We start from the raw sequence: 27,084 nt of genomic DNA on the forward strand, positions 1-27,084 counted from the left end.
CATTTTTTTGTTAATTAGTCTTTAGAAGCTCACGTTATTCGCGGCAAAGTATGGCCGCCTCGCCTACGAACTCTTCTGCAATAACTCCACGTTCGCTGCGTTCATAACCTTTTTCTAAATAATCTGTATCGTCTAAAAAAAAAAATCACCACCCCTTTCACTCCGTGAAGATGGTCCAACAGCGAAGCTGTGTTAGTTACACAGAGTGTTACACCATGCGAGTCTAAATTCACAGGCAGGCCTCTCGGCGTGGCCGTTGAGCTTCGGCTTCTCGGGCGCGCAGCTCCGGGTCAGCCTCCCGGGGCTGCCCACATATTTCCGCGTCTCGGGCGCCCACTTCTGGATCGACCTCCCGCCAGTGCCGTTTAAACTCGGCATCTCTGGCGCGCAGTTTGGGGTCGGCCCTACGACGATCGAGCCCGTTCATGAGGCCACTCTCGCTGACGCTCGCGGTAGGCAGCTTCTTCCTCAGGAGTACGCACTACTCGTGGTCTTCCCATAGTTTTAGCTGGGATAGAATGTGCGGAACCACTAATCCAAAGCTCCGTATATACAACCAACGTTATAACGCGAACTCCTCTCACACCCCACTCGTCCGTTGACCTACTGTTTTTCCTACACCGCCATTGGTTGGCACGCCTCACGCTCTCCCCCTCTAAGCTATAGAGCACTGCACGGGCCGATTTCTTCAGCCTGGTCCCGGCCCGGGCCCGCTTTTAGGTTGGGCTGCCCGCCCGAGCTCGACCAAAAGTTCTATGGCGAGACCCGGGCCCGGCCCGGGCCCGGAAATAATCTACGTTACCCGCCCGGCCCGGCCCGGCCCACCCCCCTTTACCTTAGGCCCGAGCCCGGCCCGAGACCGAATAAGGTCACCAAGCGGCATTAAAAAAATGAAATATTAAAAATGAAATAAAGAAGAGAATGAAAGGAATTTATTCTTAAGACATAAATACATGCATGTCATATGCAATTACGAACACTATTTGAGTGGTCTGAACGCAAATACAAGCGCGCGAAGTAGTCGAATGAGCCTGACGAGCAGTATCGCCAGCAGTTTCCAACCACGTGACCTTGATTCGGCCCAATCCACTTCTATCGCAGCGCTGCCACAGTATTTTTCCACGTCTGCCGCCTCAGTGCAAACCATGCATGCACCGCTCCAGCCGCTCGTCCCACTCAACCGTATTCTAGTACACTACAATCTATAGCCGAAGCGAAGCCATGACAGGTCGTGAGCGCAGCGCATGGATGGAGTAAATGGAGAAAGAAAGCTTCTCGTTCCTCCATGGTGCAGCGTAATGCGCTGCTGCTAGGCTGCCGGTTGAGAACATGCGTGCAATCATGTATGAACGCAGTGCCATATTTCAGCCGCGTGACGAATCATCTTATCTTACCAGTCATCGTTTTACCAATTCACCTTTGAAGAATCAGCAAGTCGCGAACGCGCTTGCACCACGCTGAAAGCATTAATGACACTGATTTAGGTAAGGAATACAATGACATCCTTTGGTTTGAGGCGACGTTGGTCTTTCTGGACTTTTACATTCTGTTCAAACAGTACAAAATACGACGGAAGCAGAAAAGGGAAGTACACAGGACTAGCACAGCTAGCTTCCAGCTGCGCCGGGGAAACAGGTTTTAGGGGCGAAGCTCCTTATAGCGGCACCCGTTCGTCCCCGTCGTAGTAGGTAGCCACGTCTAGTTTTATGAATTGCTCAATAGATGGCGTTGTGTGTCCGTATATGTATGTATACCCATATATACATATATATGTATACGTATAGTATAACCGGAAGCCGACTTCCGCTTCCGGTTCCACTTCCGGTTCCGCTTCCGGTTCCGGAAGCCAGCTTCCGGCTTCCGGAGAACGCTTCCAACGTTTTATGAAAAAAAAAATTCCGAAAGTTGTGTCCGTAGCGCGGAATCGAACCAGGGACCCGTCGCATCCGAACCGCGGCGCTAACCTCTACGCCACGAAGCGCACATAGACACACGCACCACGATACCAACAATCAATAAATACCCATCATTAACGAAAGGCCGCGTTTCTAGCGCGTTTCTAACGCGTTTGTGCTAGCGCGTTACGGCCCGTGTAAGAAGCTGGTGTAAGACGCTGTGGCCTCTCCGCCTTACCTTCAACGCGTTTCGAACGCGCTGCCCAAGGCGGTGGCAAGTCAAGTTCAAGTCGAGGAGCGTTTATGAATACGGGGGGTATACTCTCTCAGCAGTCATGTGATGGCGTCGGCAAACGCGGTGCACGTTCCGGCATGTGTAAATGGCTGCGTAAGACACTGTGGCCGCTCCCCCTTACTAGAGAGTACTGCACGTTTCTAACGCGTTTGTGCTAGCGTCCCCTTAAGCGGGAGATCCGATGATTCTCTCCGGAGCTTCGCCCACTCATCATCATTCACCCCGTGGATATGCTGTGATTTTTTTCAGAGTCGAGACGCGCGAGGATAACTCGCTGCTCGTTACATTCACACCACCAGAAAGTCCGAGCCCGGCCCGGGCCCGCGTCAAAATACCCGAGCCCGGCCCGGGCCCGGATCAAAAAGCACATGCCGTGCCCGAGCCCGGCCACAGCCCCAGCCCGTGAAAAAACTGCCCTACCCGGCCTGGCCCATGGGCCGGGCCGGGCCCGGGCTTTCGGATAAGCCCGAGCCCGTGCAGTGCTCTACCTCTAACGCGAGTATTGAACTGCGCGACTTACGTCAACCCTCCCTCCCCGTTCTCCTTTTCATCTGCACCCTCTCACAGCATTCTCACAGGGGGAAAGCGGTCACTCCAACCCCTTTCGCCCTGTTAAACTCTTCTTTTCCTCTCCTCTCCTGATAGGTCACGTGGGCCCTTTTTAGCGAAATTCGACAACGACGGCACAGGGTCCGAATAAACAGCTTCGCTGTAAAGAACACCCTCTATATAACACCTCCGTCGCATCATGTTGACCATTGGCCGCTTCGTCACTCTTTGGGTCCCTTCGTACCCGGCTTGAACAGCGACGCTATTCCCTTCCACAAACGTTTTCATGCGAGAGGGGCGAGCGGTTGCTCGCTCCGTATTCATAAAACAAGAGACAGCACCACAGCCTGCATCGGGGCACCGAATTTGCTTTCAAATGTAATTATCAAGAGTTATATGCTATAAAAGTAACTTTGCGTATGCCTCACTGGAATAGACAACTTCATTGTGTGTGTATGTTAGCCAGAAATTCATAATTTTTGTTTCTCACGTCGCATTCCACCGGCTCCAATTTTATTGTCAGCCAGGATGGGCCCTAATCGACAAACATTTTGTGTATAACGTGTCTGTGTCTTTTGGCTAAGATTCTTGTTCTTCTTTCTGGGGTTTTACGTGCCAAAACCAGTTCTGATTATGAGGCATGCCGTAGTGGAGGGCTCCGGATTAATTGTGACCACCTGCGGTTCTTTACCGTGCACTACAACGCAAACACAGGGGCGTTTTTGCATTTCGTTTTGGCTAAGATTAATTTGGGGAAGGGGGGGGAGGGCAGCATACTAGAGCACCTCGACGTTCGCGTTGGCGTCCCGTGCGATCAGCGTCACGTCAGAGTCTGAGTGGTGTCTCGTCGGCGTTGGCGTTCACGGACCTGCAGGAGAACCCGCCTGCTGCTGATCGAGGGCGCCTCGGCCCATCATCGCCGGCTCCGCCAGCGCTTCCCCGGTACCAGCGAGGATGGCGTCGAGACTTTTGCCCCCCCCCCCCCCCCCCCCCGCCCCCCCGAGCACGCCTGTTTTACATTAGAAGGGTGTGAGAACTTCCATATAAAACTTTGCTGACCTTAATGTACGAGTTGCTCAGATAGGCAAACGCCTGCGAATGTTTTTTTTTTCTGTTTTAATTTTTACCCGCAAGCGTAGATGCCCCGCCCCGTCTGTCAAATCGGCGAAATTATGTTTCTTACCCCGAGGGAAGCTAGCGCCTGAGAAAGAAGGCACATGGAGGTGCAGAAGAGAATCGCCGTGTTCAGGCCCTTGCCGTTCGTGCTTCGACGCCGCGGTGCTCGCTGTGCATGTTTGCGGCGTCTCTTCTTTGCATGTGTAGGAATATGCGCCTTCCCTGTGGCACGCAGGGCGTCGCACCGTCGAGATCATTTTGGCGTCCGTGACCGCGTTCGTGCCCTCTCCGTTTGTGCTTCGACGCCGTGGTGCTCGCGGTGCATGTTCGCGGTGTCCACACGCTTGCGCGTAACCCACGTTTGCGAGGTGAAACGTCACGGTAATGTTTTATTTTTTTTATACTCGACGTTCATAGATCGTTTAGACCAGCTTATCCTAAAGCCCGCATACCGCTGCACAACGGAAACGCTAGTGCACGTTCGCGCAGTACTCATTCCGGTACCGCAAGGCTGAGACAACTGGTTAGAACGCTGTCCTTGCTGCTCAGCCGAGCTCAGTGAGTCTTTGCAGCCAAGCTAATTGCATGCCGTTGACGTCTGATGGAGGCGCTTACATACGTAATACGAAATACGCCGCAAAGCCTGAACAACTGATATGTGAGCAGAGCGGACCATTAGCGACGCTAATTTCAAGGCTGTCTAGTGCAACGACAAGAATAAAATTAGTTCACCCTTTTATATTTTCAGTTTGCATTGACGAGATGCACTATATTTAACGCTTTGTCAGTTTCAGTTGAAAGAAGCAGTGCCATGTGTTTTGCTGCTTCGCTTTGTAAAACATATAAAGGAGACCGCGCCGTACTGTGTATCAGTGGCGAAACTCCTTTCGGTAGGGGCCTTCAGGGTAACGGAACTACAAAGGACTTTAGTTCGTCCGTGTGTCAGGGGTATAAGTTGGACAACAGAAGCGTGAACAATATCGCGTAGTTGTGTTCTCGTAGAGCACACATGCTTTAACACTTGGGGCATGTTAACGAAAACACACTCTTGACGGACACCGTCTTTTCTCGGCAATTTCACTGCAGTACTAGTAACGGCTCTATGAAGGAGACCTTCCTGTGGATACATGACTGGATAGAAAAGATAGAGTCCCTTAGGGGACATTTATAGTTAGCGCAGCCTGTGAGGCGCCGAAAGCGTTAAACCGCCTACCAGAAGCTGTAGGCTGCGAATCCCAACCAGGTGGAGGTCTGGAAGATGAGGTAAGGGGTGAGAACCAAGGCGACGGCCCAGTTCACTTGCGGAGCCACATGAAAGAAGGCGTACGCCCAAGCCATGTAGAGCACGGGCATCATGGTGACCGACAGCATCATGGCCAGCGCGAGTTCCACTTGGTGCCGCCGGGTGCTCGGGTGCCGAAACCACGCCCAGATGGACTGCACAACACCCATCAGTCTGCTTTGCGAAGCTCCTCTATTGCCCATAAACGCAAATCACTGGCTCTTGTATTACCACAACGCACAAACCGTTTATGAGAGTCGGTAACTTACATAAAACGGGCGACGTTTCTCCATAACTGCGAGGACGTAACCGTCGAACGTCGCTATTAGATGACGTTCCCTAGCTTTCGATCAACTCTCACTATACAGCAATTTGGCGCCAGTGATACTATACTCACTACCGCTTCGCTCTCTCACCCACACTTCCGACTTTGTCGAGAAGCGTTCAGCGGCACTAGCCTGGAACGTACTTCAAATGCATTTTCAGTGAGGTAGATTCCAGTAGTTGGTGCTTCACTTTTACGCGGCATGATCACCACGCTTTAATATGGGACGAACTTTCACGCTACTAAAAGTGGGCGTGCAAACATGGACACAAGTAGAACAACGAGGATCTGTTGACCTTTTCTTTGTAGTGGTGTCCATGTTTTCAAGCCTGCTTCACAGTACCATGAATGCTTACCAACTTATTCAACTTTAAGTCATTCTGCGACGAAATTTATTCCATGTGCTTACCAATTCAAGTGGAAGTGCCGTGATTGTGAGTAGAGCCCTTATGGCGAGATTTAATATGTACGCGCGAAAGATCGTCGGAAATGAGATTCATGTAATTACGGCTGTAGGTCTTGTTAGCGTGTGCCCTCTTTCTTTTGGTCACTGTCGTAGTCGACTCACTCCCATTAAAAGAAGAACAGGACGAAGCCTCTTCTCTAATTCATTCATCACCTTATATTGGTTTATTTCCTATGGTGCGTATATCGAAACCTAATGGTGATTTACGCCGTGTGCCTGCTCCTCGACAGAGCCGTGAGCGTACCACTGTCCGGCTTTCGCCGTTAAGAGACAGTTTTACCGCTGGAGCCTCTACCTAAACACATAAGATCTGAGAAGTCGTTTCTGTCAGAAGACATTTGCAGCGGAATTTCATGTGGTTTGTTGCAGTTCAAGTAGAAAGTTGCAAAATCTACAGACTGCAGGAAATGCATTTTTTAATTGGGTCACCAATACTTTCAGAAAAATTGTTGAAAATCGTATAACCTAAAGAAAAGCAGCATCAAGCTAGTGGCCCAAGCTAGTGGTCAAAATTGATTTAGTATACATCACTCCTAAATATAATAATTCCACAAAACATTGTGGCATTACGAAGTAAGTTGTAAACTCGTGAATCAAGGTTTACCGCATGAGATGCTCTCAAAGGTGCAGTTTGCGGAACTGTGACATCTGTCTGTGGTGCAGAGCTGTGGATATTGACAGCCTGAGTGCTTGTAACGTAAAAGCATTTATGCGTTTCGCATGCATTCGAATAGGGAAATTAGCGTTGGTCATGACCTAAAGCCTCCTCTAAACCCTTTCAGTATACATGTGCTTCCATTTGAAGTCACGGGATTCAGCTGCTTACAAGAATGTATCGAATAAATTCTACAAACCAAAACTGCTTTAGTTAGAATGGCTTCCTTTCTATTTGCATATTCTGAAACTGCTGTGCACGTCAGTCAAGTACAGACATCTGTATGACACCGCAAAAACTGAAGTTTGACGGTCTTCCACACGTGCACGCGCCACATCACGCTCTTCACAAGTTCCAGCTAAAAAAAAGCTCATTTTAGATTGTTTCTTTTGGAGGTATTTATCTTTATTCAGTCTGATGAAGACAAACGAAAATGGAAGTATGTTAGAAAGATACACATCTGGGTTTAGTAAAAATGTCTGAAATGGGCATGATTGCAAGTGTAATCATTGATAGCTGCGGAGTTATTTCTTTTTCATTTTTTTTATTTCAGGCATACTGCCAATCCCAACGGGGATTTTAGCTGGAAGGGCATATATATAGTAAGCATATTGCATAGGTGTAAAAAGGTTGAACATGTCACAAATTAGAATTGGGAGTAATTACAAAAGGGTGTAGTTGCGCGTACAATCATTTAACAAGCACATAGGGTATAACATGTATAATTAATGAAGAAATAATACGGGAGTTACAAAGTGCGCGCCAAGATGAAAACGCACCTAGTGAATGAGTAGGTCGTACAGGATTTAATCAACGTCTTTATACAAAGCAAACGGTAAGGTTAGAACCCTACAAATTGTTTATATTTGGGGAAACGTAGGTAGTTTTCGAGTCGTGATAGAAATTTTTCTTGGTTATGACAAGTAGTTATTAAGTAGGCAGACTATTCCATTCCCTTATCGCCTGCGGAAAAAAAGGAAAACTTGAAGCAGTTTGTTTTGAACTGGTATTCCTGAAGAAAATGGGGGTGTTTATGACTTAACGATATAGTTACTGGGTTAGGTAGGTATTTGGTGCTATTAAAACAAAGCGCATTGTGAAAAAGTTAAAACATCATTTTCTGGCGTGCGAGTTTGGCGCGGTTACGGAGGGTGTTACAGGCCGGGGTTTGGGGAACCTTAAACAGCGTCTGCTTGGAGCTCGAACCAGGTTGACCATCGGAGAGGGTCTGGCAGGGAAGACGAGGAGATGTAAAACAAGTAACAGAAGTTTAATACATGGTTACGGGTGAGCGGTGTGCTCCAAAGAAAACATGCACGAAACGTTGTTGTGCCGTGCCTACGTGCCTATCATCGAGGCGACGGGAGCTCCCACCTCTGCGCGACAAAATCAAGCATTCGACGCGCGGGGCGACTTTAAGAAGCACCCATCTTTGCCGCGACGAAGCAATTAGACGTGCGTCATATTTCAAGCGGCACCAGGTCTTCCCCCCGTGGAAAGAAGAATACGACGCGGGTGACGTCAGCAACCGCCCGTCTCGGTCCTGTCGACGAGGAGTCGCCGCCAAGGGAATTTAAGGCCTGTACACGCTCGAGCCGCTCATCGCCGCAAGCCGCACCGCATGCTGGCGGTTCAGTGGCGGCGGACGGTTGAAGCAACCGGGCACAAAATTCGATTCACGCTGGGACCGGCGCGAGCGGTGCCGTACGCATGCGCCCTCTGGCTGGCAAAACAGATAACCAGCGACTGGCAGCATGCAACAGCGCGGTCGCAGCGTTTGTGTGCTGGCGACCAGCAAAATTTTGGCCCGAGCCAGGATTTTGTTATTACGTTTGTTTTCTTATTAGGTAATTTTCTGATTAATGTGCTCGAGCGGTTCGCATGTGCCGGCATCCGCACGCCGATTTGGGGACGCGACGTATGTTAAGAGCCGGCAACCGAGAGGCGGGGCAAAGATGTTCTAAGTCGGCAACTATCGTCAACAGCAGACGACACTGGCATATTTTTGTCGGCGTGGGTTCAAGCTTCCGCGTCACGGCGAAAACGCAAAACTCTTGCACTGTCATACTCTGTTGACTGCATGTGTTGCGTTGGCGCGCTGAGCCACCTCTCGAACACTATGCAGTGATCTTACCTGCGCCTTTTTTTTTTCGTTTTCCTTCCTTTCTTTTTTTTAATCATTGCTACCGCATACTGTTGTAACAACATACATCGCTATGTACTCGGTTGTGTGCGGCGTGACGGCGCATTTTTTGTAGATGTGCTAGCGAAAGCTTGCAAGATCGCGCGTGCGTTTTTAAGCCAATGAACAAGGGATTTGTCGCAGCAACAGCGTAGCACGCTGAAGCGCCGCATCGTTATACATGGGTTGCACGTGACGTCAGTTCCGGCTTACAGAGCGAACGAGCGCCATATTTAAGAACACGACGTCGGGCTACAGTCGGGCTGCCGCGTGCTGCGCGTGCTGCTTACCGCCGCGCGGGAGCTTCTTGTCGACATGGCGAAAGAAAACGTGCACGCGCTTTGCCCTTCGTACTTTGAAGAGCTCGTGGGACCGACCCGGGTGCGTTACCGAGCGAAAATTAAAATGTGCGATGGCATCGACCCCTACGATCTGCGCATCGGTGAGGACGCTGCACCAAACATCGATCTGCTGCCTACCGTGACACACGGCGACATCGTAAATTATTTGGTGCTTTCAACAAGCCACGTCACTCTGCAGCAGATGAAGGCCTACAAATCACTCGACGGCCACAACTACTTCACCAGAGGATGCTCGCAGCAAAGCAGCTTGCATCACAGCGTGTCATTGTTCTAAGCGAGGTTAGTTGACGCTTTTTCATGTTACGGCCGAAGTAAATGTGCATTTTTCCAACGTCGGGCTGCAGTTGTGCTCGTTTGTTTTCCTTTTGTGCGCGATGGTTTTGTTGCTTACGATGGCCGCACGCGGCAACGATAGAAATGATCCAGTGGTCAGAAAAAAAAGCATAAATTGTGAGGATATGACCAGCGAAATATCGGCAACCTTAATTGAAAGCTAGAGCTGAACGCTCATTTCTGGAGGCTACTTCTGAGCTTGCCTGAAACTAGTAATGCACAAGTCAAATCAAAATCATCTAGCTCCTGTAACATTTTAAGTTAGTGTGTTGATAAGGCAGCATGAAACCACACAGCCAGCTCTGTTGTATTCAGCAAATCTAAGCTGTCATTTGCAAAACAGTACTTACTGAGATTTCAATCAACCTTTCAGGTCAACTACTCCCAGCGCCTATACGAGAGTCACCGCTGAAAGTGTGGATTTTGGCCAGAACAGATGGCACTGTTGCTACAGCTCATTGCACTTGCATGGCAGGTGTGGGTGAAGCGTGTTCGCACGTTGCCGCGACACTTTTCGCCATTGAAACTGCTGTGAGGCTGAGGGACTCTGTGACTTGCACAGAAAAGAAAAATCAATGGCTACCACCCCATATCCGAAATGCCGAATTCAAGAGGCTAAGGGAGATTGACTTCTCATCAGCAAAAATGAAGAAGAAGAAAATGGACAGCAATACAAACAGCAGTTATGCTGAAGAAGCCCCATCTCCACAACCAATCCCAGCTCCAACGAAGGCAGAGATTGAGCAGTGTTTTGCAGCGATAGCAAAAGCAGGAACCATGCCAGCGTTGTTCATGCTACATGAAGAATATAGCGCACTTTATGAGCCACCACAAGAGAAAGAACCCATGATCCTCCGTAACCTTACGTGTGAAGAGGCCACCTCCGAGGATTTGTCTGCCCTGGTGCGCCGGGCTGAAGTGTTTTTAAAAGAAATGGTGATAACAGAAGAGATGGTGCAGCATGTGGAAGCCGCAACAAGAGAGCAGTCCAAATGTGCCAAGTGGTTTGCATATAGAGCAGGCCGGGTAACTGCTTCTGTTATGAAGTGTGTGAGCAGCACAAGTCTGAGCCAGCCGGCAATTAGTTTATTGAAAAGAATATGTTACCCAGAGAACAACAAGTTTTCTTCTGCAGCGACAGAATGGGGACGTAAGCATGAAGGCACTGCCATCTCTGCCTACCAGAAACAAGCAGCGCAACACCACACCAATATGACACTGAGAAGAGTTGGTGTTTGTTTAAGTACAAAGTATCCCCACCTTGCTGCATCCCCAGATGCTTTTGTCAGCTGTTTGTGCTGGGGTGAAGGCATTGTTGAGGTCAAATGCCCCTACTCTGGGATAGAAGTCTGGGACAGAAGCTGCGTTAGGAAGCAAAGGTTTCTGCCTGGAGACTAGTACAGACGGACTTCGCCTGAAGAGAACTCATGGCTACTTTTATCAGGTGCAGACACAACTGGCAATGTGTAGTGCAAAGTATTGTGACTTTGTTATTTGGACACCTCTTTCAATGCATATTGAAAGGATAATGGAAGACAATGCATTCTTTCATGGAATTGTGGGATCTGCAACGCAGTATTTCACACATGTTGTCCTACCGGAGATGTTTGAAGGGTATTTCACCCGAAAAGATGCACCGGAGGCTGGCACTAGCTCCCAAAAATCTGTCTACTGTTACTGTCAAGGCCCAGAGACAGGGAGAATGGTGGCATGTGATGGAGAACTCTGCCGATACAAATGGTTCCACTACACCTGCATTGGACTAAAGCGAGCGCCGAAGCAGAAACTCTGGTTTTGTGCAGATTGCGAGCCACTAAGGAAAGCATAGGAGAATCGCAAAGGCAGGAGTTCAGGTTTTCAGTGGACAGAAACAATTACGAGCACTATCCATTGATTTGTGAATGCGCGCCAGCCAAGCGTTCCGGCGCTTTTCGGACAACAGCCGTGTTCGTGCGTACTGATTCGTGATAATTGCTGGCAAACTAAACATTCTAAGGCTTGGCTGTGCCTTGTCTTTAGAAGAACAAGCTTCACTTCTTGTTCTGCAGCCGAAAATAGCGCAAATCGTCATGTTGAAGTCAGAAACGCGTCCGCAGAACAGATCTCGCCGATGCGAACTTCCCCACTACGACTGTTCTCAAACATGGCGGTTTCCGGTCCTCTCGTTCCCGGACGTGACGTCCGTGCAACCCATGTATACAGGGTGTTCATTTATAAGTTTTAAAATTTTTTTAGAAATCCTCTGTGGCAGGTAGCATAATTCTTATCGTTGAGCTGGGTTATTCGATAAGGCGGACATTAGTAACACGAGAAATCCCATATTGAACTAATTAAAAAATGACTAATCAACTTCTTAGTTAATTATTGTACAGCACATATTGTGATTTACGAATTGGAGCCGGTGAGCTTGGCAGGCGTATCCACTTGGGATGAATTTCCAGAATGACGCCAGTTTGGAGATATGTGCCATCAAACTCGCCCTAAAAATGCACTGTTGTTCTACTTACTTTTTTACCAAAATGCTGTTTTATACATTGAAGCACTAAAGTAACTGAAACGCCCACGTATTTCGTCCCACACTTTGGAAAATAATATGTCAAAGCTGGCGTCATCCTGGAAATTCATTTCAAGTGGATGCGTCTTGCAAGCTCACCGGCTATAATTCGGAAATTGCAATATGTGTCGTAAAGTAATTAACTAAGAAGTTCATTAGTCAATTTTTGTTACTTGAATATGTGTTTCGATTTTTTGTGCTACTAATGTCCACCTCATCGAATAACCCAGCTCAACGATAAGAATTATGCTACCTGCCACAGGCGATTTTTAAAAATTCCGTAACACTTTAAAATGAACGCCCTGTATATTAACATACTCTTATACAGATGGTTCTATTATCGCGGAATACAGCTGTGTAGATCGACAAGTCACTTCTCTTCATCACCGAGCACGCGAGTGAATATTCAACTACGGCTTGTTGATTTACTTACGTTTTTTTTAGTAGCTGCCAAGTTAAAAGTGAGCGTACAATTGATTACATGATGGAATATGACCGTGTCACACAGCACTCGTGTTTGTTCATTCTGTGTTATGTTGTTGTTCCATTGATGAAAAAAGCCGGCGAAGCAGTGCCCCCGGGCCTGACCAGAATCTTCGAGGCTAACCTCGAAGATCAGGCCCTAGAGACGCTTCTAGACCCCTTCAATGACTTTTGGACATCACGCAAGCTATCACAAGAATGAAAAACAGCTGAAGTACGCTTTATCCCCAAACCGGGCAAGTCCCCGCACATTGACAACCTGTGGCTGATATCCCTCACATCATGCATAAGCATTATCATGAAAAGGATAGTACTCAAATGCCTCCAACAATACCTGGACGAAACCCAGCAAATGCCAGACCCCATGTTTGGCTTTATACGACATCTTGAGACCCAGGACGTGCTAATGCAATTGAAGAAGGAGATTGTCATCCCTGCCACACACCACGGGCCATTCTTGCGCTAGACCTGAAGGGGGCATCTGACAACGTGGCACACGAGGCGATATTTCGGAATCTCAACAACACAGGCTCAACAACACATTGGCGTATTTAAGCCACTGAAAAGTAAGGATGGATGTTCAGCCTTGCTGGTGTGGCATTTCATAGGTTGTAACCCACCATATTTTTAACCAAGCAATAAGGAAATTATATGGTCACGCCGTACCATCAGTACAACTGAAGTGTTGCTTCCCCAAGGAGTCTCACTGCCACCTTCCCCATTTTGTAAACACTTTGTAAATGCAAACTAGCACATGGTATGTAGTCACATTACATGCTGTCTGTATGCTTGGTGAAGTGCACCAAGCATTTTCTCACCCTTAAAACCTGGGCTAATGCCGTCTTTTTTTAATAATAATTATGCAATAACCTTACTCAATACATTGCTGTGAGAACAATAGTTGGCTTAACAGTAGCACTGCACACATACCCTCATACCACATTGCAGACATACTCTATAGAGGCTGGCCACAATCAGCGTAACTGAAAGCCAGCTGAACAGGGTGCGAGTTCATGTGTATCAAATAAATGTCTGTTCCATTGAGAGGTTATATATCTGTCTGTGATATAATTATCAATTCAGAATACATATGGCAGAAGAACAATACACAAGACAACACAATCAAGTTCCCTGTGAGAAGCTGCTTTTTGCGACTATTACATGCAGCAAAAAGAGACTTCATTAAGCACCACTATGGCTTGCGTGCCTCTTTGTGCATTGTACAAGAAGTAAAGGTGGGCGAATGTAAACATTTTCAAATACGAATTGAATAAAATATTATTTATCAAATATTCAATAGTCATACGACGACACACGTACCTGTAGTAACAATATTTATTTTCATATAAAAAAATTAGGTACCACACCTTAACTAGTGCAAAAAGAGAGCTAAATATTGGGCACAAAGGGTAAGTTTTAAATGCAAGACTACTAATTGTTACGTAAAAAAATCGACATAAACAGTCTATCAACAACTTTAGAGCCTGGCTGCAAAGAAGCTTTTCAAGAAAGAATGGCCTCTGAATGGCTAGCTTTCAAAAACGTGCAATATATTGTTCCTAAGAAAACATCAAAGTTGTAGAAAAAAAAAGAATAGCCGATGAAGGACCTACGTGTTGTAGACATATGTAAAACTACTCGTTGCAAGGAAAGCAGCACAGACTTGTAGCATAAAAGATCAGTCTGCTAGATCAAGAAATGTGTGGTCACCTTTCGCGTGAAAAAAAGCCTATGGGAAAGTTTTCTTGCCAATATGACTGAAAGATACTTTCGTAAACGTGCTTGCTTTTGGGAGGCTGCATACACTTGTTCACATGCAAGTACTTGTCGCATATTCATTGTTAAAGAAGTTCAATTAATATAATGACACGAGAGCCTCCTCTGATTAGGAAAAAATAATAGTTGTGTGGTCATATATAGATAACATTTAGAATGTCAAGGTACCCTTTTCCATACTATGCAAGTACTCATGAAAGACAAGACTGCAAGAAACAGCATAAAACTAATGCAAAATCTATAACTGATTATGTCAATGAGATTTCCATTTCATGTGGCAAAGTATTTCACAGGGCAGATAGGATGTGACATCTGTGATTCAGAGATACGTCATTGTATCGGGGCACAAGTATTGTACAACTGATAATTTTGGGAATAAAGGAATAACAAGCATTGATTCCTGGTATGTCACCATGCCACTTGTATCTTAAAAAGGACTATCACTTATATGTCAAGCTTGCACCATTATGTTTATGTGACCATACATGTGTACCCCATCTGTAATGAACCGTTGCTTTAAGTTATTACCACTGTCATGTTATTCCCGTACATTAATTGTGGTTTTGCACAAAACACCTAGAAAAATTTTGAGCGGCATTGCAGTACTTTTTCTTGTATGTGCACACTGGCTTTCTGTCACAACACCCACTTCGCATCCATGATAAATGCTGCAGTCAAGCAAAATAGAGTTTCAGACTAAGGTACCTAAACTGCTTTCATTCCAGAAAACCCCAAACAAGGTTTAGATTCTTCAGGACACAAGCAACTTGCATCCTTTGATCTAAGGCTGTTTTCTGCATGCAATGAATGTTAGCATTTCTGCTGTGCAAATCAATGTTAACCTGATAAAAGGGATGGCAAGCCAAAACTTGCATTCGTGATACTAGTTACTACTGGGGCCAGATTAACCTATGGGCTAAGGGGGCTGCAGCTCCAGGCTAGGGGGCCCTGTGAGAAAAATGTTTCCTTGAATTAAACTTTATTTCTTACGTACAGTACAGAGTAAAACATAATGTGAACAAATACATTGGGATCCCTAGCTCAAGGCCAGTTGCAATCCATAAAAAATGTAGAGGAAGCAAAGCAATTAATTTAGCACAGACACATGTACTTAAACTCAGCAACAATATGCACTTTACATTAGAAGAAGTAGAGAATACAATACAAAGAATCTTTAAAATGCAAATGGTATCATTGAACATCTACAAGTAAAGGAAAATGCACCAGAAAAAAGAGAAAGGAAGCGGTGAATGTATTAATAAACATACGAAAGATCACGAAAATGCAGTTTTAATTATCTCTGAAAATTAGCTGCATTTCTAGCTTACGTGGGCTGAACGTTCCTCTCGACTACTCCAACACTTCAAATTCTCCGTTTACCACACACATTACAAGCCTTTGGAACCAGAAAATTTTGTTTTAGTGCACTGCGTGTACAGCGTCCTGATTCGGTAAAGTTGGTAGCAGAGAGTGGGTAGTCAGCAACGATGCTACTATTAACCATTACAAGAGTTTAAAAATTTAGTAATGAAGTAAATGGTAAAATGTGTACGTGTTGAAAGAGCGGTGTCGTGTTAGCATTGTATTGTGAGGAAGTCATAAAATGGACAGCCCTCTTTTGAAGTTTTATAAATGGCTCAATGTATGAATGGCCCAGAGATGCAACACAGTACCACAGATGGCTGTGGAACAAGCTGAAATAAATTTCTCGAAGGGTTTCTGTATCAAAACAATTTCGGCTCTTGAGCAGAATATAACAAGCCTTGCCGAGATTTTTGCAAAGCTTGTCAATGTGAGGTTTACATAGAAACAACTCATCTAATTTGTACAACCCCTTGATGGGCCCCTCAGAAATTTAAGAGGACCATTCGCCAGGGCCCAGTGGAAAATTTTAGTTATACTATAAAAGTTGTAAAGTGTCTTCCAAGGAATATTCTACCACAAGAATTCTTTAAAACGGCCTAGTAGCAGCCGAAATAGAAACGAAGAATCTGTAGTACAAGAACGTGACCTGCTCTTCGTGCACAGAGGCATTATTTCTTTGCCCAACAAGCAACGCAAAGGACCTTTCTCTCTTGCCTACTCCCATATAGGAAATGAGGGTTCACCTCCTTCTCTCTTTTTTTTTTTTTGCAAAACCCCTAATGCACCTTTCTTCATTTTTTTTATTTAGATCACGACAACAGCATAATACATCCATGTTACATTTACAAGTCAAACTTCAATGAGTTTGTTGACATGATGGCAGATAATTAATGTAAGGAGATGGATCGTTGCGAAGGTGCATGAAGCTAAACATTGTTCCCTCGTCAATTCCACGCCTTACGTCTCTCATGTTGCCTAGCTTTGTTGTCCTTTGGTGCAGGCTACATGGTGACGTTCACAAAAGATTTACAGATGTTAGGCCCTTCTCGCATGCCCGTCTTGTACGATGAATTACTGTGGCGGTTAGCACTGGTAACATCAGTAGCCACCCTAACCATGATTACGCAGCAACATGGCACCACCTATGCAGCCCAGACCACCCGCTTCAATCTCAATTTGCCCTTTTACTAGCTGTACGCCCTGACAGCAATAAATAAATGGTAAAATCCATCACTGTGTAGTCTCATCTCATGCTGAGGACAAAGTATTAGGTATTTCTTGTTGTTCTTATTGAGATCAGCTGTTTGTTTTGACACTGCTAGGACTACACAGGCAGTAAAAGTGGTTCGGTTTCTATTTAGCAGGTGACACCACAGCAGTAGCAATGGTGATGCATTGACGATGCAGAACGCTACGAAGGCGTCATTGTTCACTGCATAATTAATTCCTACTCTGCTCTAGTACGGTATGTGATGACAGCGGTGAGCAAACGTGAAATACACGCTGAGCAGATGGCGCGTTGCATGTGAACATTTATCAGGGTGTTCACTTTTACTAAAACTGGCTCAGGAGGCTGTATTGAACTGCTCAGATAGCGTGTCGATGAAGCGAAGCCCAACAGTAGCATTCATGGAATGCGTATGCAGCCTTTAGTTACAACGTAGGAACATTTGTTGCGTCACTGCTCCAACAGTGGCTGATGTATCAAAAGGATGGCAAGCAGACGCTGAGCAGCTGACGCAGCATGGATGAACACATCTTAGGGGAATTCAGCCTTCCTATTGGCTAAGAGCCCTGCCGCTGCCCCAGTGCTGCAAGGAACTACTGAGATGGAGTATAACTGGCAAAGCACATCGTTCAGCATGAAAGGTTGGGCAGTGGCAGAGAAGCTGCGTTGCAGTGTCGTCACATCCGCAAAAAATAGCATGCGGCACATTTGCATTGTTTACATTACAGCACATGACACCTAGCACAAAATTAATAATTGCAATATGTGGAGCAGTGATATAACTTTTAAGCTGTTCCCTAGCCTCCCCTCTTCGTGAAGAGTAAAATGTGCAGTGACAACACTGGAAACAAACAACACGTGTACAAAGCAAGGAAAGCTGGTTTGATACAAAACCCATACTGAGATGCAAAGAGCACAAACGACCAGCAGTGCTTCTGCACTGTTTAATTCAGAGCACATGCATAAAAAGCACCCTAAAGAGCTTGTAGTGTGTGCCCAACTCAGCAGCTGCTTAGCTACAAGAAAGTTCGGCCAAGGAGAAGGAGGTTTCATTATTTTTCAATGTATGTGTACAAGTACGGTTTGTTTCCGCCTCCTTGAATTTTGGTTTTGGCATCCTTGAATTTTGGGTCTAATGTTCTGTACAAACCGTTCTGTATGCACGGTTCACTTCAGAGCATATGCATATCGCATAAAACGAATACTTATACGCCTAGCACCACTGCGACACATTGCACGTATACATAACAGTACCCTTCACCTCGTACAGTAAGAACCCCAGCACTCAAACGCTCTGTACGTGTTCGCGGTCACCAAGGCGCATCGCAGCCCCCAAAACAGCTCACATGAACCAAAGCACAAACAGCACATTACGAATGGCTGCGATGACGCGACAATAAAGCTAATCGCTACAGGTTATATGGTCACTTCTTAAACACAAACCAGCACTGCACAATGCACATGCACGTATGAACTTCGCAGCGATGAAGCGCGCACACACAACACCTAGGCACACCATACGCTGAGATGGGCGACCGCACTATTTTCGTTCTGGAGCGTACTGAATGCATGTGTCATGCTTAGAATGCGCGTGCATGTGATGGCCTTCGCGTTTGTACTGCTGGTACTGCACAAGCGAAATACGGCCCAACACACACGAAATCGCCGGTTTCATTGCTTCCGAACTTCGCGTAAACACAACACATTTCCGTCTGTTGCCGTTGACGATCGCACGCACTGAAGAGGTCAGGCAGGGTACACTGAATGCATGTGTCATGCTTAGAATGCGCGTGCATGTGATGGCCTTCGCGTTTGTACTGCTGGTACTGCACAAGCGAAATACGGCCCAACACACACGAAATCGCCGGTTTCATTGCTTCCGAACTTCGCGTAAACACAACACATTTCCGTCTGTTGACGATCGCACGCACTGAAGAGGTCGGGCAGGGTACAGCGGATTGCTGCGTTCGACGACTATCTCTGCGAGTGCTCGATAACTCTTGCAATGATCCCCAAAAAAAAAAAAACCACGAAAAACAAACTGTCACAGCAGCCTAGGCGCCTAGGCCTCACGCTTCGCTTCGAACCAGCGCCATGTTTGTGCGGTCGCCGCATACATGCTGCATGGTGGAAAAAAGTTCACTGACCGCCTCTCGTGACGTCAGAGCGGCCATTTTAAGCGGACCGCGCGAGGGCGGTGCGGCTTGCGGCGATGTGCGGCTCGAGCGTGTACAGGCCCTTAAGGAAGAACCGGCCCATTGTTAAGCCAGAGAGCCGCCACCGGCCGCCCCGTGGGTCTGGTGCGCTCTTACTGCTTTTACCAGCTATCATCAGCTAATGGCAGCTATTACCAGTTATTACCTGCTATATCTGTATATATTTGTACATATTGTATAAAGTTTTCGTCTCCTCTTCGTCTGCTCTAAGACTCCGTCTCTCGTCCCCGACCCCGAGTCGCCATAGTGGATGACAGCTGTGGGATTGGCGAGCCAGTATCTAAACAGCGGATGGCAAGTTGCCAGATACAAGGCCCGAAGACGCCTGCTACACCGCTCGATGACAGCTACCAGACCGACCGGCGTCAACCACTTTGGCTGGGTTAGTGCCCGATGTTTGCTTTTCATGTCGCCAGACCTCGCTAGCACAGGCAGATGTTAGGAGAGTGTTTTGCTTTTGGTAGACTATGACTTAATTTACCTCCGTTAAACAGTGGATTTTAGTTTAAATTGAGGGTAAATTTAGTGCGGAAATAACACGAGGAACGAGATCGCGATGGAGGAATTCCAAGTTCAGGACCTCATTCAAATTTGCGTGTAAGCACCTATACACTAGGGCCAATCAAAAGTGTTCTCCACGTGGCTGCTGGCGGCCTTTCTTATACCTTCTACCATCAGGGCACTTCCCCTTCTCTTCTCCTCCACTGCAGGACAGGGCAAACCAGGCGAAGTAGAGATGGTGGTGACCATAGCGGAGTGAACGTCCTCAGCGGGGGAGGAAGGGTTACAGGGCGGAGCGACAGGTTTCGTCTGTGACCCTCGCGACTGACACGTTATGCATGTTGACGAGCGAGATCGTTAAGCACGCCGATTACCATGCGTTTGCACGGGGTCCGAGCATGGCCGCCGGAATTGACTACACGTGGTCCGGGCATCGCAGCTTTAAGGGAATCGTAACAAGGGTTACTATTCCGGCTTTTTCTATTAGTTTGGTGGGGGAATCAGATATGCGGTATTTGTTAAAATAAACCTTAACGCTTTTTTGTTCATGCTCTCTAGTTTATTAAGTTATTTGTAGATGGGAACCAGATGACGTTAGCGTACTCAAGTACTGGTCTAACAAATGTGTTATAGGCAAGAAGCTTTGTTGGGTGCGGTGCTCAATGGAGGCGCCTTTTCAGGAAGAATAGCCATCGTAATGCAGATGACGTTACATGATTTACGTGTACCTTAGGTCAACTGATATGATTAGTCCGAGATACTTGTGTTCTTTAACTGGGGTTTGTTGGGTGTTGCCGAGTGTGTAAAAAAAGTCTGATATAATGTTTTTCCTGCTAATTCTAAGCAAACCTGATGTATCTATATTAAATGTCATTTGCCATTCCATGCACCATTGCGATAATGATTTTAGGTCGTTTTCGAGGTTTAGGTGGTCATTGGGACAGTTAATTTCTTTGTATACTATGCAGTCGTCAGCAAAAAGCGTAATGTTAGTCTTATTAGATGCGGGTAGATCATTCATAAAAATAAGAAATAAAATTGGGGCCAGGACACTACCCTTAGGCACACTTAATGAACTACTACGTGCGTCGACATGCGTTATGAAGGGTCACCGTGAAAGTCAGCTTTCTTTATATGTTTTTCTCTCTTCTTCTTGTCTTATCTCTCTTCTTATTATAGTCTTACATCTCCCAGACAAAAGAACTGTACTTCTTCAGTTATCAACAGTCAGTACCAGCGGCTTTTTTTCTTCATTCTTTATGCGAAAGCATCAAGTGGTCTATTGAGCGAAAAAGCCGGCGTCTGTCGTCTGGAGCAGCGAAACGGTACCTAAATTCCCAATGACTGCGACGCCACGTCACGTGCGCGCCTCGACGGCACAGAGCGTGGTAAAGGAAACACCTGCTGCCGCGCCAGGTGTTGCGTGAGGGCATCGCCGTGACACACGTCACCCTCGCTCTCGGAAGTTAGAACGCAAGCTCTCACCTGCGTTCTAACTTCGCCTCGGTAATCGCTACAAAGAAATTAATGTATAAAAAATACAATAAATTCGAAAGCTAAACGTTGTCGGCCGCGAATTTCGAACCTTCGACCACATGCTCAGAAGCCAAGTGCCTTACCCACTGGGCTGAACCAGTACCTCCTAGATGTCAGGCCTGTGCACTCTGCTTTTTGACTATAATGCTACTTGGACAGAAATTTCTATTGCCAAGCCCGGCGTGACGAAAGCGGTGACGTCAAAATAACCGCGGCTTACTAAGGACCGTCCCCATTAGATTCTATGGTAGTGGGGCAAGGTAGCATGCCGTCACGTACCGAAAAGCACTAGCCTTGTGCTATCTAGGAGGCGTTTGCCAAGCGTCTCAACACACTCGCTTTCCCACGAGGAGTTCATAACTCGAAGGACCGCTCAGAGGCGTTCAATTGGACCTTAATGTTTTCGCATTCACAACTCACAAGAAGTGCTTAGGTGTCCTCACATTTCTTTTTTTTTTTGCAACCATCTCTAACAAAATCTATCATCAGAAACACCTGCTCGAATGCAATCTGAGAAAAAAAACGTCGAAAGAGTGAAGCGTGGCACTGAGCACATGGTCATAGAGGCAACGATTATCTGAATTTTATGCAACAACTGGTATTGCAACCATACGAAACTGCTGTATTATGTATATCCTGACAGTTTTATAAGGATATTATGTTTGATAACGTTGCTTCCAGAAAAATGTATAGACTCCTTTACTCTGCTGAAGATTCTAAGTGTTTCGTGGCATTTGCTTATAAGTCTCAAAGTCAGAAAGGCGAAATGTAGTAATATCTCATATACAGGCCCTTTGCTTTATTGCTGGTGCCTATAATCCCACTACATGTCTCCACATCAGCAAACAATATTTTTTCTGTTTTGTGTGTTGTGTTAACATCCCTGCCTTCTCTCTTTCTCTCCTCCTCCTCCTTGCGTTGATTCCGCTAAGTTGCCGTAAAATTTACATTGTCCAAACGGACCGATGTATAAAAGACCGACTCAGGGAGCGATCATCCTCTTTGGAGGCTGTAGCGGGTGGTATGCACCTAACTGCGCACATCAAATATTGCGGATGCACCCTGCTCTTTAACAATGCACGATTGTGAGCAAGTCTAATGACAGACTGGTGACGGAAATTATTGAGGCTGGCCAGATATGCGCACAATCAGCCACGTGTGTTAGTGTCCCGTCAGTAGCGCTAATGGATAAAGAAATTATCGCTGTAGGCGGTGTTTTTTTTTTTTTGGGGGGGGGGGGGTAGGGGAGTGGGGGACTTCTGCAGGTGAATATGTATCATCCTTGTATCTACATTCTGATGCGCATGCGCGCCCCCTCTGCTTCCTTGGAAACTATTTATTAAACTTCAGCTATAAGTGAGCTTCTGTCCTGTCCGCATAATTTCTTACCGCCCTTATTCCGGTCAACGATACTACGTTTTTTGTGTTGTTTTTCCATGACACCATGCGGATATTTCATAGAAGAGAAACACGATTGCCTTGTTTAGGAGATATCTCGCATTTCAAAAGACAAAGAAAAGCTCGTAAGATTGACGGAAGACAAATCACTTGACCTGAATAACGCTTTCGACACAACGGTTAGAGATGTATCAGTGATCTATGAATAAAACACACAGTGAGCACCTCTCAGGGAGGCATTGACCTATGCAATAAATAGAGTTATAACATTTCGGCTTCATTTGTTCGAAGATATCATCAATTATGCTGATATCTTAGAACTGTACACTAACAGTTGCAGTGTACAATGAAAACTACATTTAATGAATACAGCTGTTGGAACTCACCTGCAAGACAAAAACGCATGCAGATAATTTTGAAAACATGTATAATAAATATTAAAGGAAGGAAACTGCATCACCGAAGAGTATGGATTGCGACAGGACTGCTTTGCCAGAAACAAACATACTAGAACAATATAGAATGCGGGCTGCGTGCTTGTCCTCATACGACCCAGTACGGTTGTTGATGGAAGCATTCTGGACGCGCATCGGCCATTGGTCATTGACAGAAGCCGCCATCTTAGGAATGTGGTCAGGGCAATGACGTACTCGAGGCCAAGTGTTGATGGTCGTCATGCGCTTTGATGCGACAGTGGTTTTGACGTCTGGACAACGAATACCTTCTTCTCTTTATGTGCCTATGACGCAGAAGTGCCTTCGTCTTATCGCCGCGATAACCCTTTTTCCAATCTCTGCTTTCTTCGTCGTGAATTTATTTTTAACTGAAAAGCTCCCAGACCCACTTCAAATCAATACATTGGGAGAGGACTGGCTGCTGCTTGCATCTTCAGGTCGATATAGTGTGCATAAAAAACACCTGTTTACCACGCTTAGAAAGAACTTGTACTCACGCTCGGTGTTCAGAAACAAAGGGAAGTTTTTAAAGTAACTCTTTAATTAGTTCATGGAGTTTAGCGTCCCAAAGCAGCACTGAGTACAGGGAGTTAAGCGCAAAAAAAGACGAAGACAAAAGAAGGCACAGTGTATACACAGCCGCCCCTATCAATACTGATCTTAATTTTCTCAAACGAGCCGAACTAAAGTGGCCTCAGCACACCAGGCCACAGGTTGCGTGAGCTACCTTTCCATACAAAAAAAGAAAAAAGAAACATTAAAGAAACTACACAGAACACCCAAAGGAACTCAATACCGTCATGCCATACGCAGTATATGCGAGTCTTTGTCGGTCCAAGTTATGGAAGGTTTACTGATGCAAGCGTAACCTATAAATGGTTAGTTTGCTCAGCTACTATCATTATACAAAGGAATTTTCGCTTGTTTCTGCCCTCTATAACTGTTTAATCGGAAAAGCCCACATCTCTAGCAGCATTTAGCAAGAAACCCCTTGGGTGGCGTTTTCTTAACCTTTCCACTATGTTTCCTTAACCGTTAAATTATGCAACACATTCAAAATCACCATATTCAACAATTTCCAATTAGCTACATTTTACCCAGTTATTTCTTCGGCGTTTCAATGTTGTCGCGCAAAACGAGAAAAAGAATACGAAGCGAAGGCGCATCCGCGTGAAGGTTTGGCGTTTAAAAGAATCAACACTACGTACTCAATTACTGACTTGCCCACATCATTGCCCACCGACTCAAGGCAGCAATAAAAAATTCACACAGAACTCTTCTGGGAGTTGTCTAAGTATATGTAAGCATTGTGCCACTTGCTCATCTCCACGCAGCTCGGTGTCATTATCGATGTTATGAAAGTTGATCCGACGAGTATAAACGACCGCGCTGTGGCGACAGGAGCTGCTGCGTAGAGCGGCGCAAGGAGAATTGATGACGCAAGCAAACTACGGCAAGTGACGGCGCCAGGTGCGCTGATGACGTTCCGATCATTATAAGCCGTATCCATCCGCGTTGAACCATTGCCAACCGTGATCAACCATACTCCGGCGGCGGCTGCGTATGGCGCGGCTGCGCAGGCCCTGTCTTGAAAGCGACCTGAGATGGGGACAAAGTGCGGCGAGTGCTGATAGCTTTGTGTGCGCTGTGTTCTCGCCGCTTAGTTCCCGTTGAAGCGAGACGCGTGGGCCCTATCTGGAAAGCGATCTGCGATGGGGATGCCACTTAGTTTGCGTTGAAGCGAGAGGCAGCACGAAGGCCAATTCGCTCGCTGCTGCGGGCCCTATTTTGAAAGCGATCGTCTTACGTGACGGATGGACTCACGGAAGGTTTCCTCGATCGGTCGGCACAGAAATGCTTGCGCATTTAAAAAGCAAGCCGCTGTATAGATGTATTTGGGCCTGGTTTAAGTTTTTCAGTGAAGCGGGTGTCTCTGCTGAATGTTCTTCTAGAATGGCTTAATTTTTACTTATTCTCGGCGTTTATTTAAAGAAAGAACATTCCTTCTTTTGCAAACAAAGGTGTGTACAACGGCTGCTGCCTGGTCCCGATTTTAAGCGACTGCTTTTTGGCTAAGATTGACCGACGATAGTACCACTGCTTAGAGAAACAAGATAACTGTATAAAAATTGTCAGCTATGTAGACAACCTTATTGTTTTAATTCATGAACTGTACCATGTTCCCAATGTGAGGTGTGATGATGTTGTATGCTGTATCGATTATACGGAATTGTCTTTGTTCGCTTTTAGTTACAGTTGGGATGCCAGTATGTATTATCATTAGATTTCTTAATGTGAAATTTTTGTTCAGGGAACACATTACGTGTTGCTTTTATGAACCCAGGGCGAAGAAAGCACTTCTCTACTTTAATTCCGGCTATTCAAAGCTAGTTGAGAGGGGCGCATAAACAAAAGCTGAGCTTTGACAACGCGCTCATGAAGCCCTGTCCACATTTATTGGGCTTGGAACTATGGAACTCACGTGATGAGTTCTGATTCCAATGGGTTACTCCGGCGATACATGTTATACATGGTGTGTTTAACAGCGCCCCACTTTTGAAAAGAAGAATGTAGCGGTGATTCCCCACATCCACCAGGTGTCACAGTCGCGGGATATAGGAACGTACGAGGAATTTAGGGGTGTCCAACACCTTAGACGAGCTCATTGAAGCGGCGACAGTATCGCAATATCAGAGACTGCTGCGCAGTCAGGCTGGTAGAAAGATCCTGGAGCGGCTGGGGTTCGAGCCCCAGGCATGTTCCAAGAAGACAGGCAAAGTCCCACCGCGAGTCAGGGACAGGCTGAGAATACTCCCGTTGCCCAAGAATATGCACCCGGTGCATCACGAGGGCAGGCGAAGGGACAGATCTGAGGCGCTGCAGAAAAGGCTGGAAGGCAGGCAGGATGTGATATACACGGACGCGGCCGAATACAAGCAAGGCAAGGTATACGCAGCCGTAATTACACGCAATAACGGAGGCCCTGCCTCGTGCTGCAGTGTGAGACATTTAGGAGCAACGGAGGCGGAAGACGTCGCCATTGCGCTGGTTCTGACTCAAAAGAATGTGAGAGTTATTGTTAGTGATTAGAAATCTGCAACCAGAAATTTTGATGCCAGCAGGATCTCAGCCGTAGCTGTACACATATTAGCCGTCGGCCAGCCCCCGGCGGAGCAAGTCTCGCTAGAGCCCTGCACGGGCCGATTTTTTCAGCCCGGGCCCGGCCCGGGCCCGTTTTTACGTTGGGCTGCCCTCCCGAGCCCGATCAAAACTTTTATGGTGAGACCCCGGTTCGGTCCGGGCCCGGAAATAATCTACGTTACCCGCCCCGCCCGGCCCACCACCCCTTTACCTTAGGCCCGAGCCCGGCCCGAGCCCGACTCGAAATCGGCCCGAACTCGGCCCGAGACCGAAAAATACATATTTTTCAGAGTTGAGACGGGCGAGGATAACTAGCGGCACGTTACATGCACACCACCAGAAAGCCCGAGCCCGGCCCGGGCCCGGGTTAAAAAAGCACATGCCGTGCCCGAGCCTGGCCCGAGCCCGTGAAAAAACTGCTCTACCCGGCCCGGCCCGGGCTTTCGGGTAAGCCCGAGCCCGTGCAGTGCTCTAGGTCTCGCTAATCTGGACACCGGCTCATCAGGGTTTGCGAGGGAACGAGAAGGCACACGCGCTGGCCAGAGGTCTCACTTTCCAGGATCCCAGCGCTGTCTCGACAACTCCCCAAGCGAAGAACCCCTACAGACCGGTGACGAACTGAACACTTTTTAGGAAATTCTCAACCATTATAAGCTGGGGCGTAAGACTTACCCAAGAGCGGATAAGAACCTTACTAAAAGCGAGGAAGTTATGTGGAGGAAGCTGCAAACGGGGGTATTTCCGAACCCACAACGGTTGAGCAAATGGCATCCCTCGGTGTATAGCCCTCGGTGCAGGCATTATGATGGTACAGCGGACTTAGTCCACATGGTATGGACCTGTCCTAGCTTTTGAAATAGATGTAGAGAATCCTGGGAGTCCTTGCTACTCAACGAAGAAGAAAATGCTCAACGACAAGTCATCGGTCTCACCCTGACCGCCCCCGCGTCCCAAGGATCGAATCCCGGCCG

General features: G+C 46.7%; 1 protein-coding gene across 1 annotated transcript in view; it reads right to left on the reverse strand.

The window, feature by feature from the left end:
• Positions 1 to 229: 229 nt before the first annotated feature.
• The window catches only part of LOC125946843 (uncharacterized), a 42,634-nt gene continuing 15,779 nt past the window's right edge, over positions 230 to 27,084 (reverse strand). Inside the window, exons 3-4 of the mRNA XM_049670949.1 lie at positions 5,069 to 5,292; positions 230 to 404 (exon numbers count right to left, since the gene is read on the reverse strand). Of these exons, the coding sequence (XP_049526906.1) occupies positions 230 to 404; positions 5,069 to 5,292 (399 nt within the window). The remainder of the gene's footprint in view (positions 405 to 5,068; positions 5,293 to 27,084) is intronic.

The sequence above is a fragment of the Dermacentor silvarum genome, chromosome 1 (assembly GCF_013339745.2).
Source record: "Dermacentor silvarum isolate Dsil-2018 chromosome 1, BIME_Dsil_1.4, whole genome shotgun sequence".
NCBI lineage: Eukaryota > Metazoa > Arthropoda > Arachnida > Ixodida > Ixodidae > Dermacentor > Dermacentor silvarum.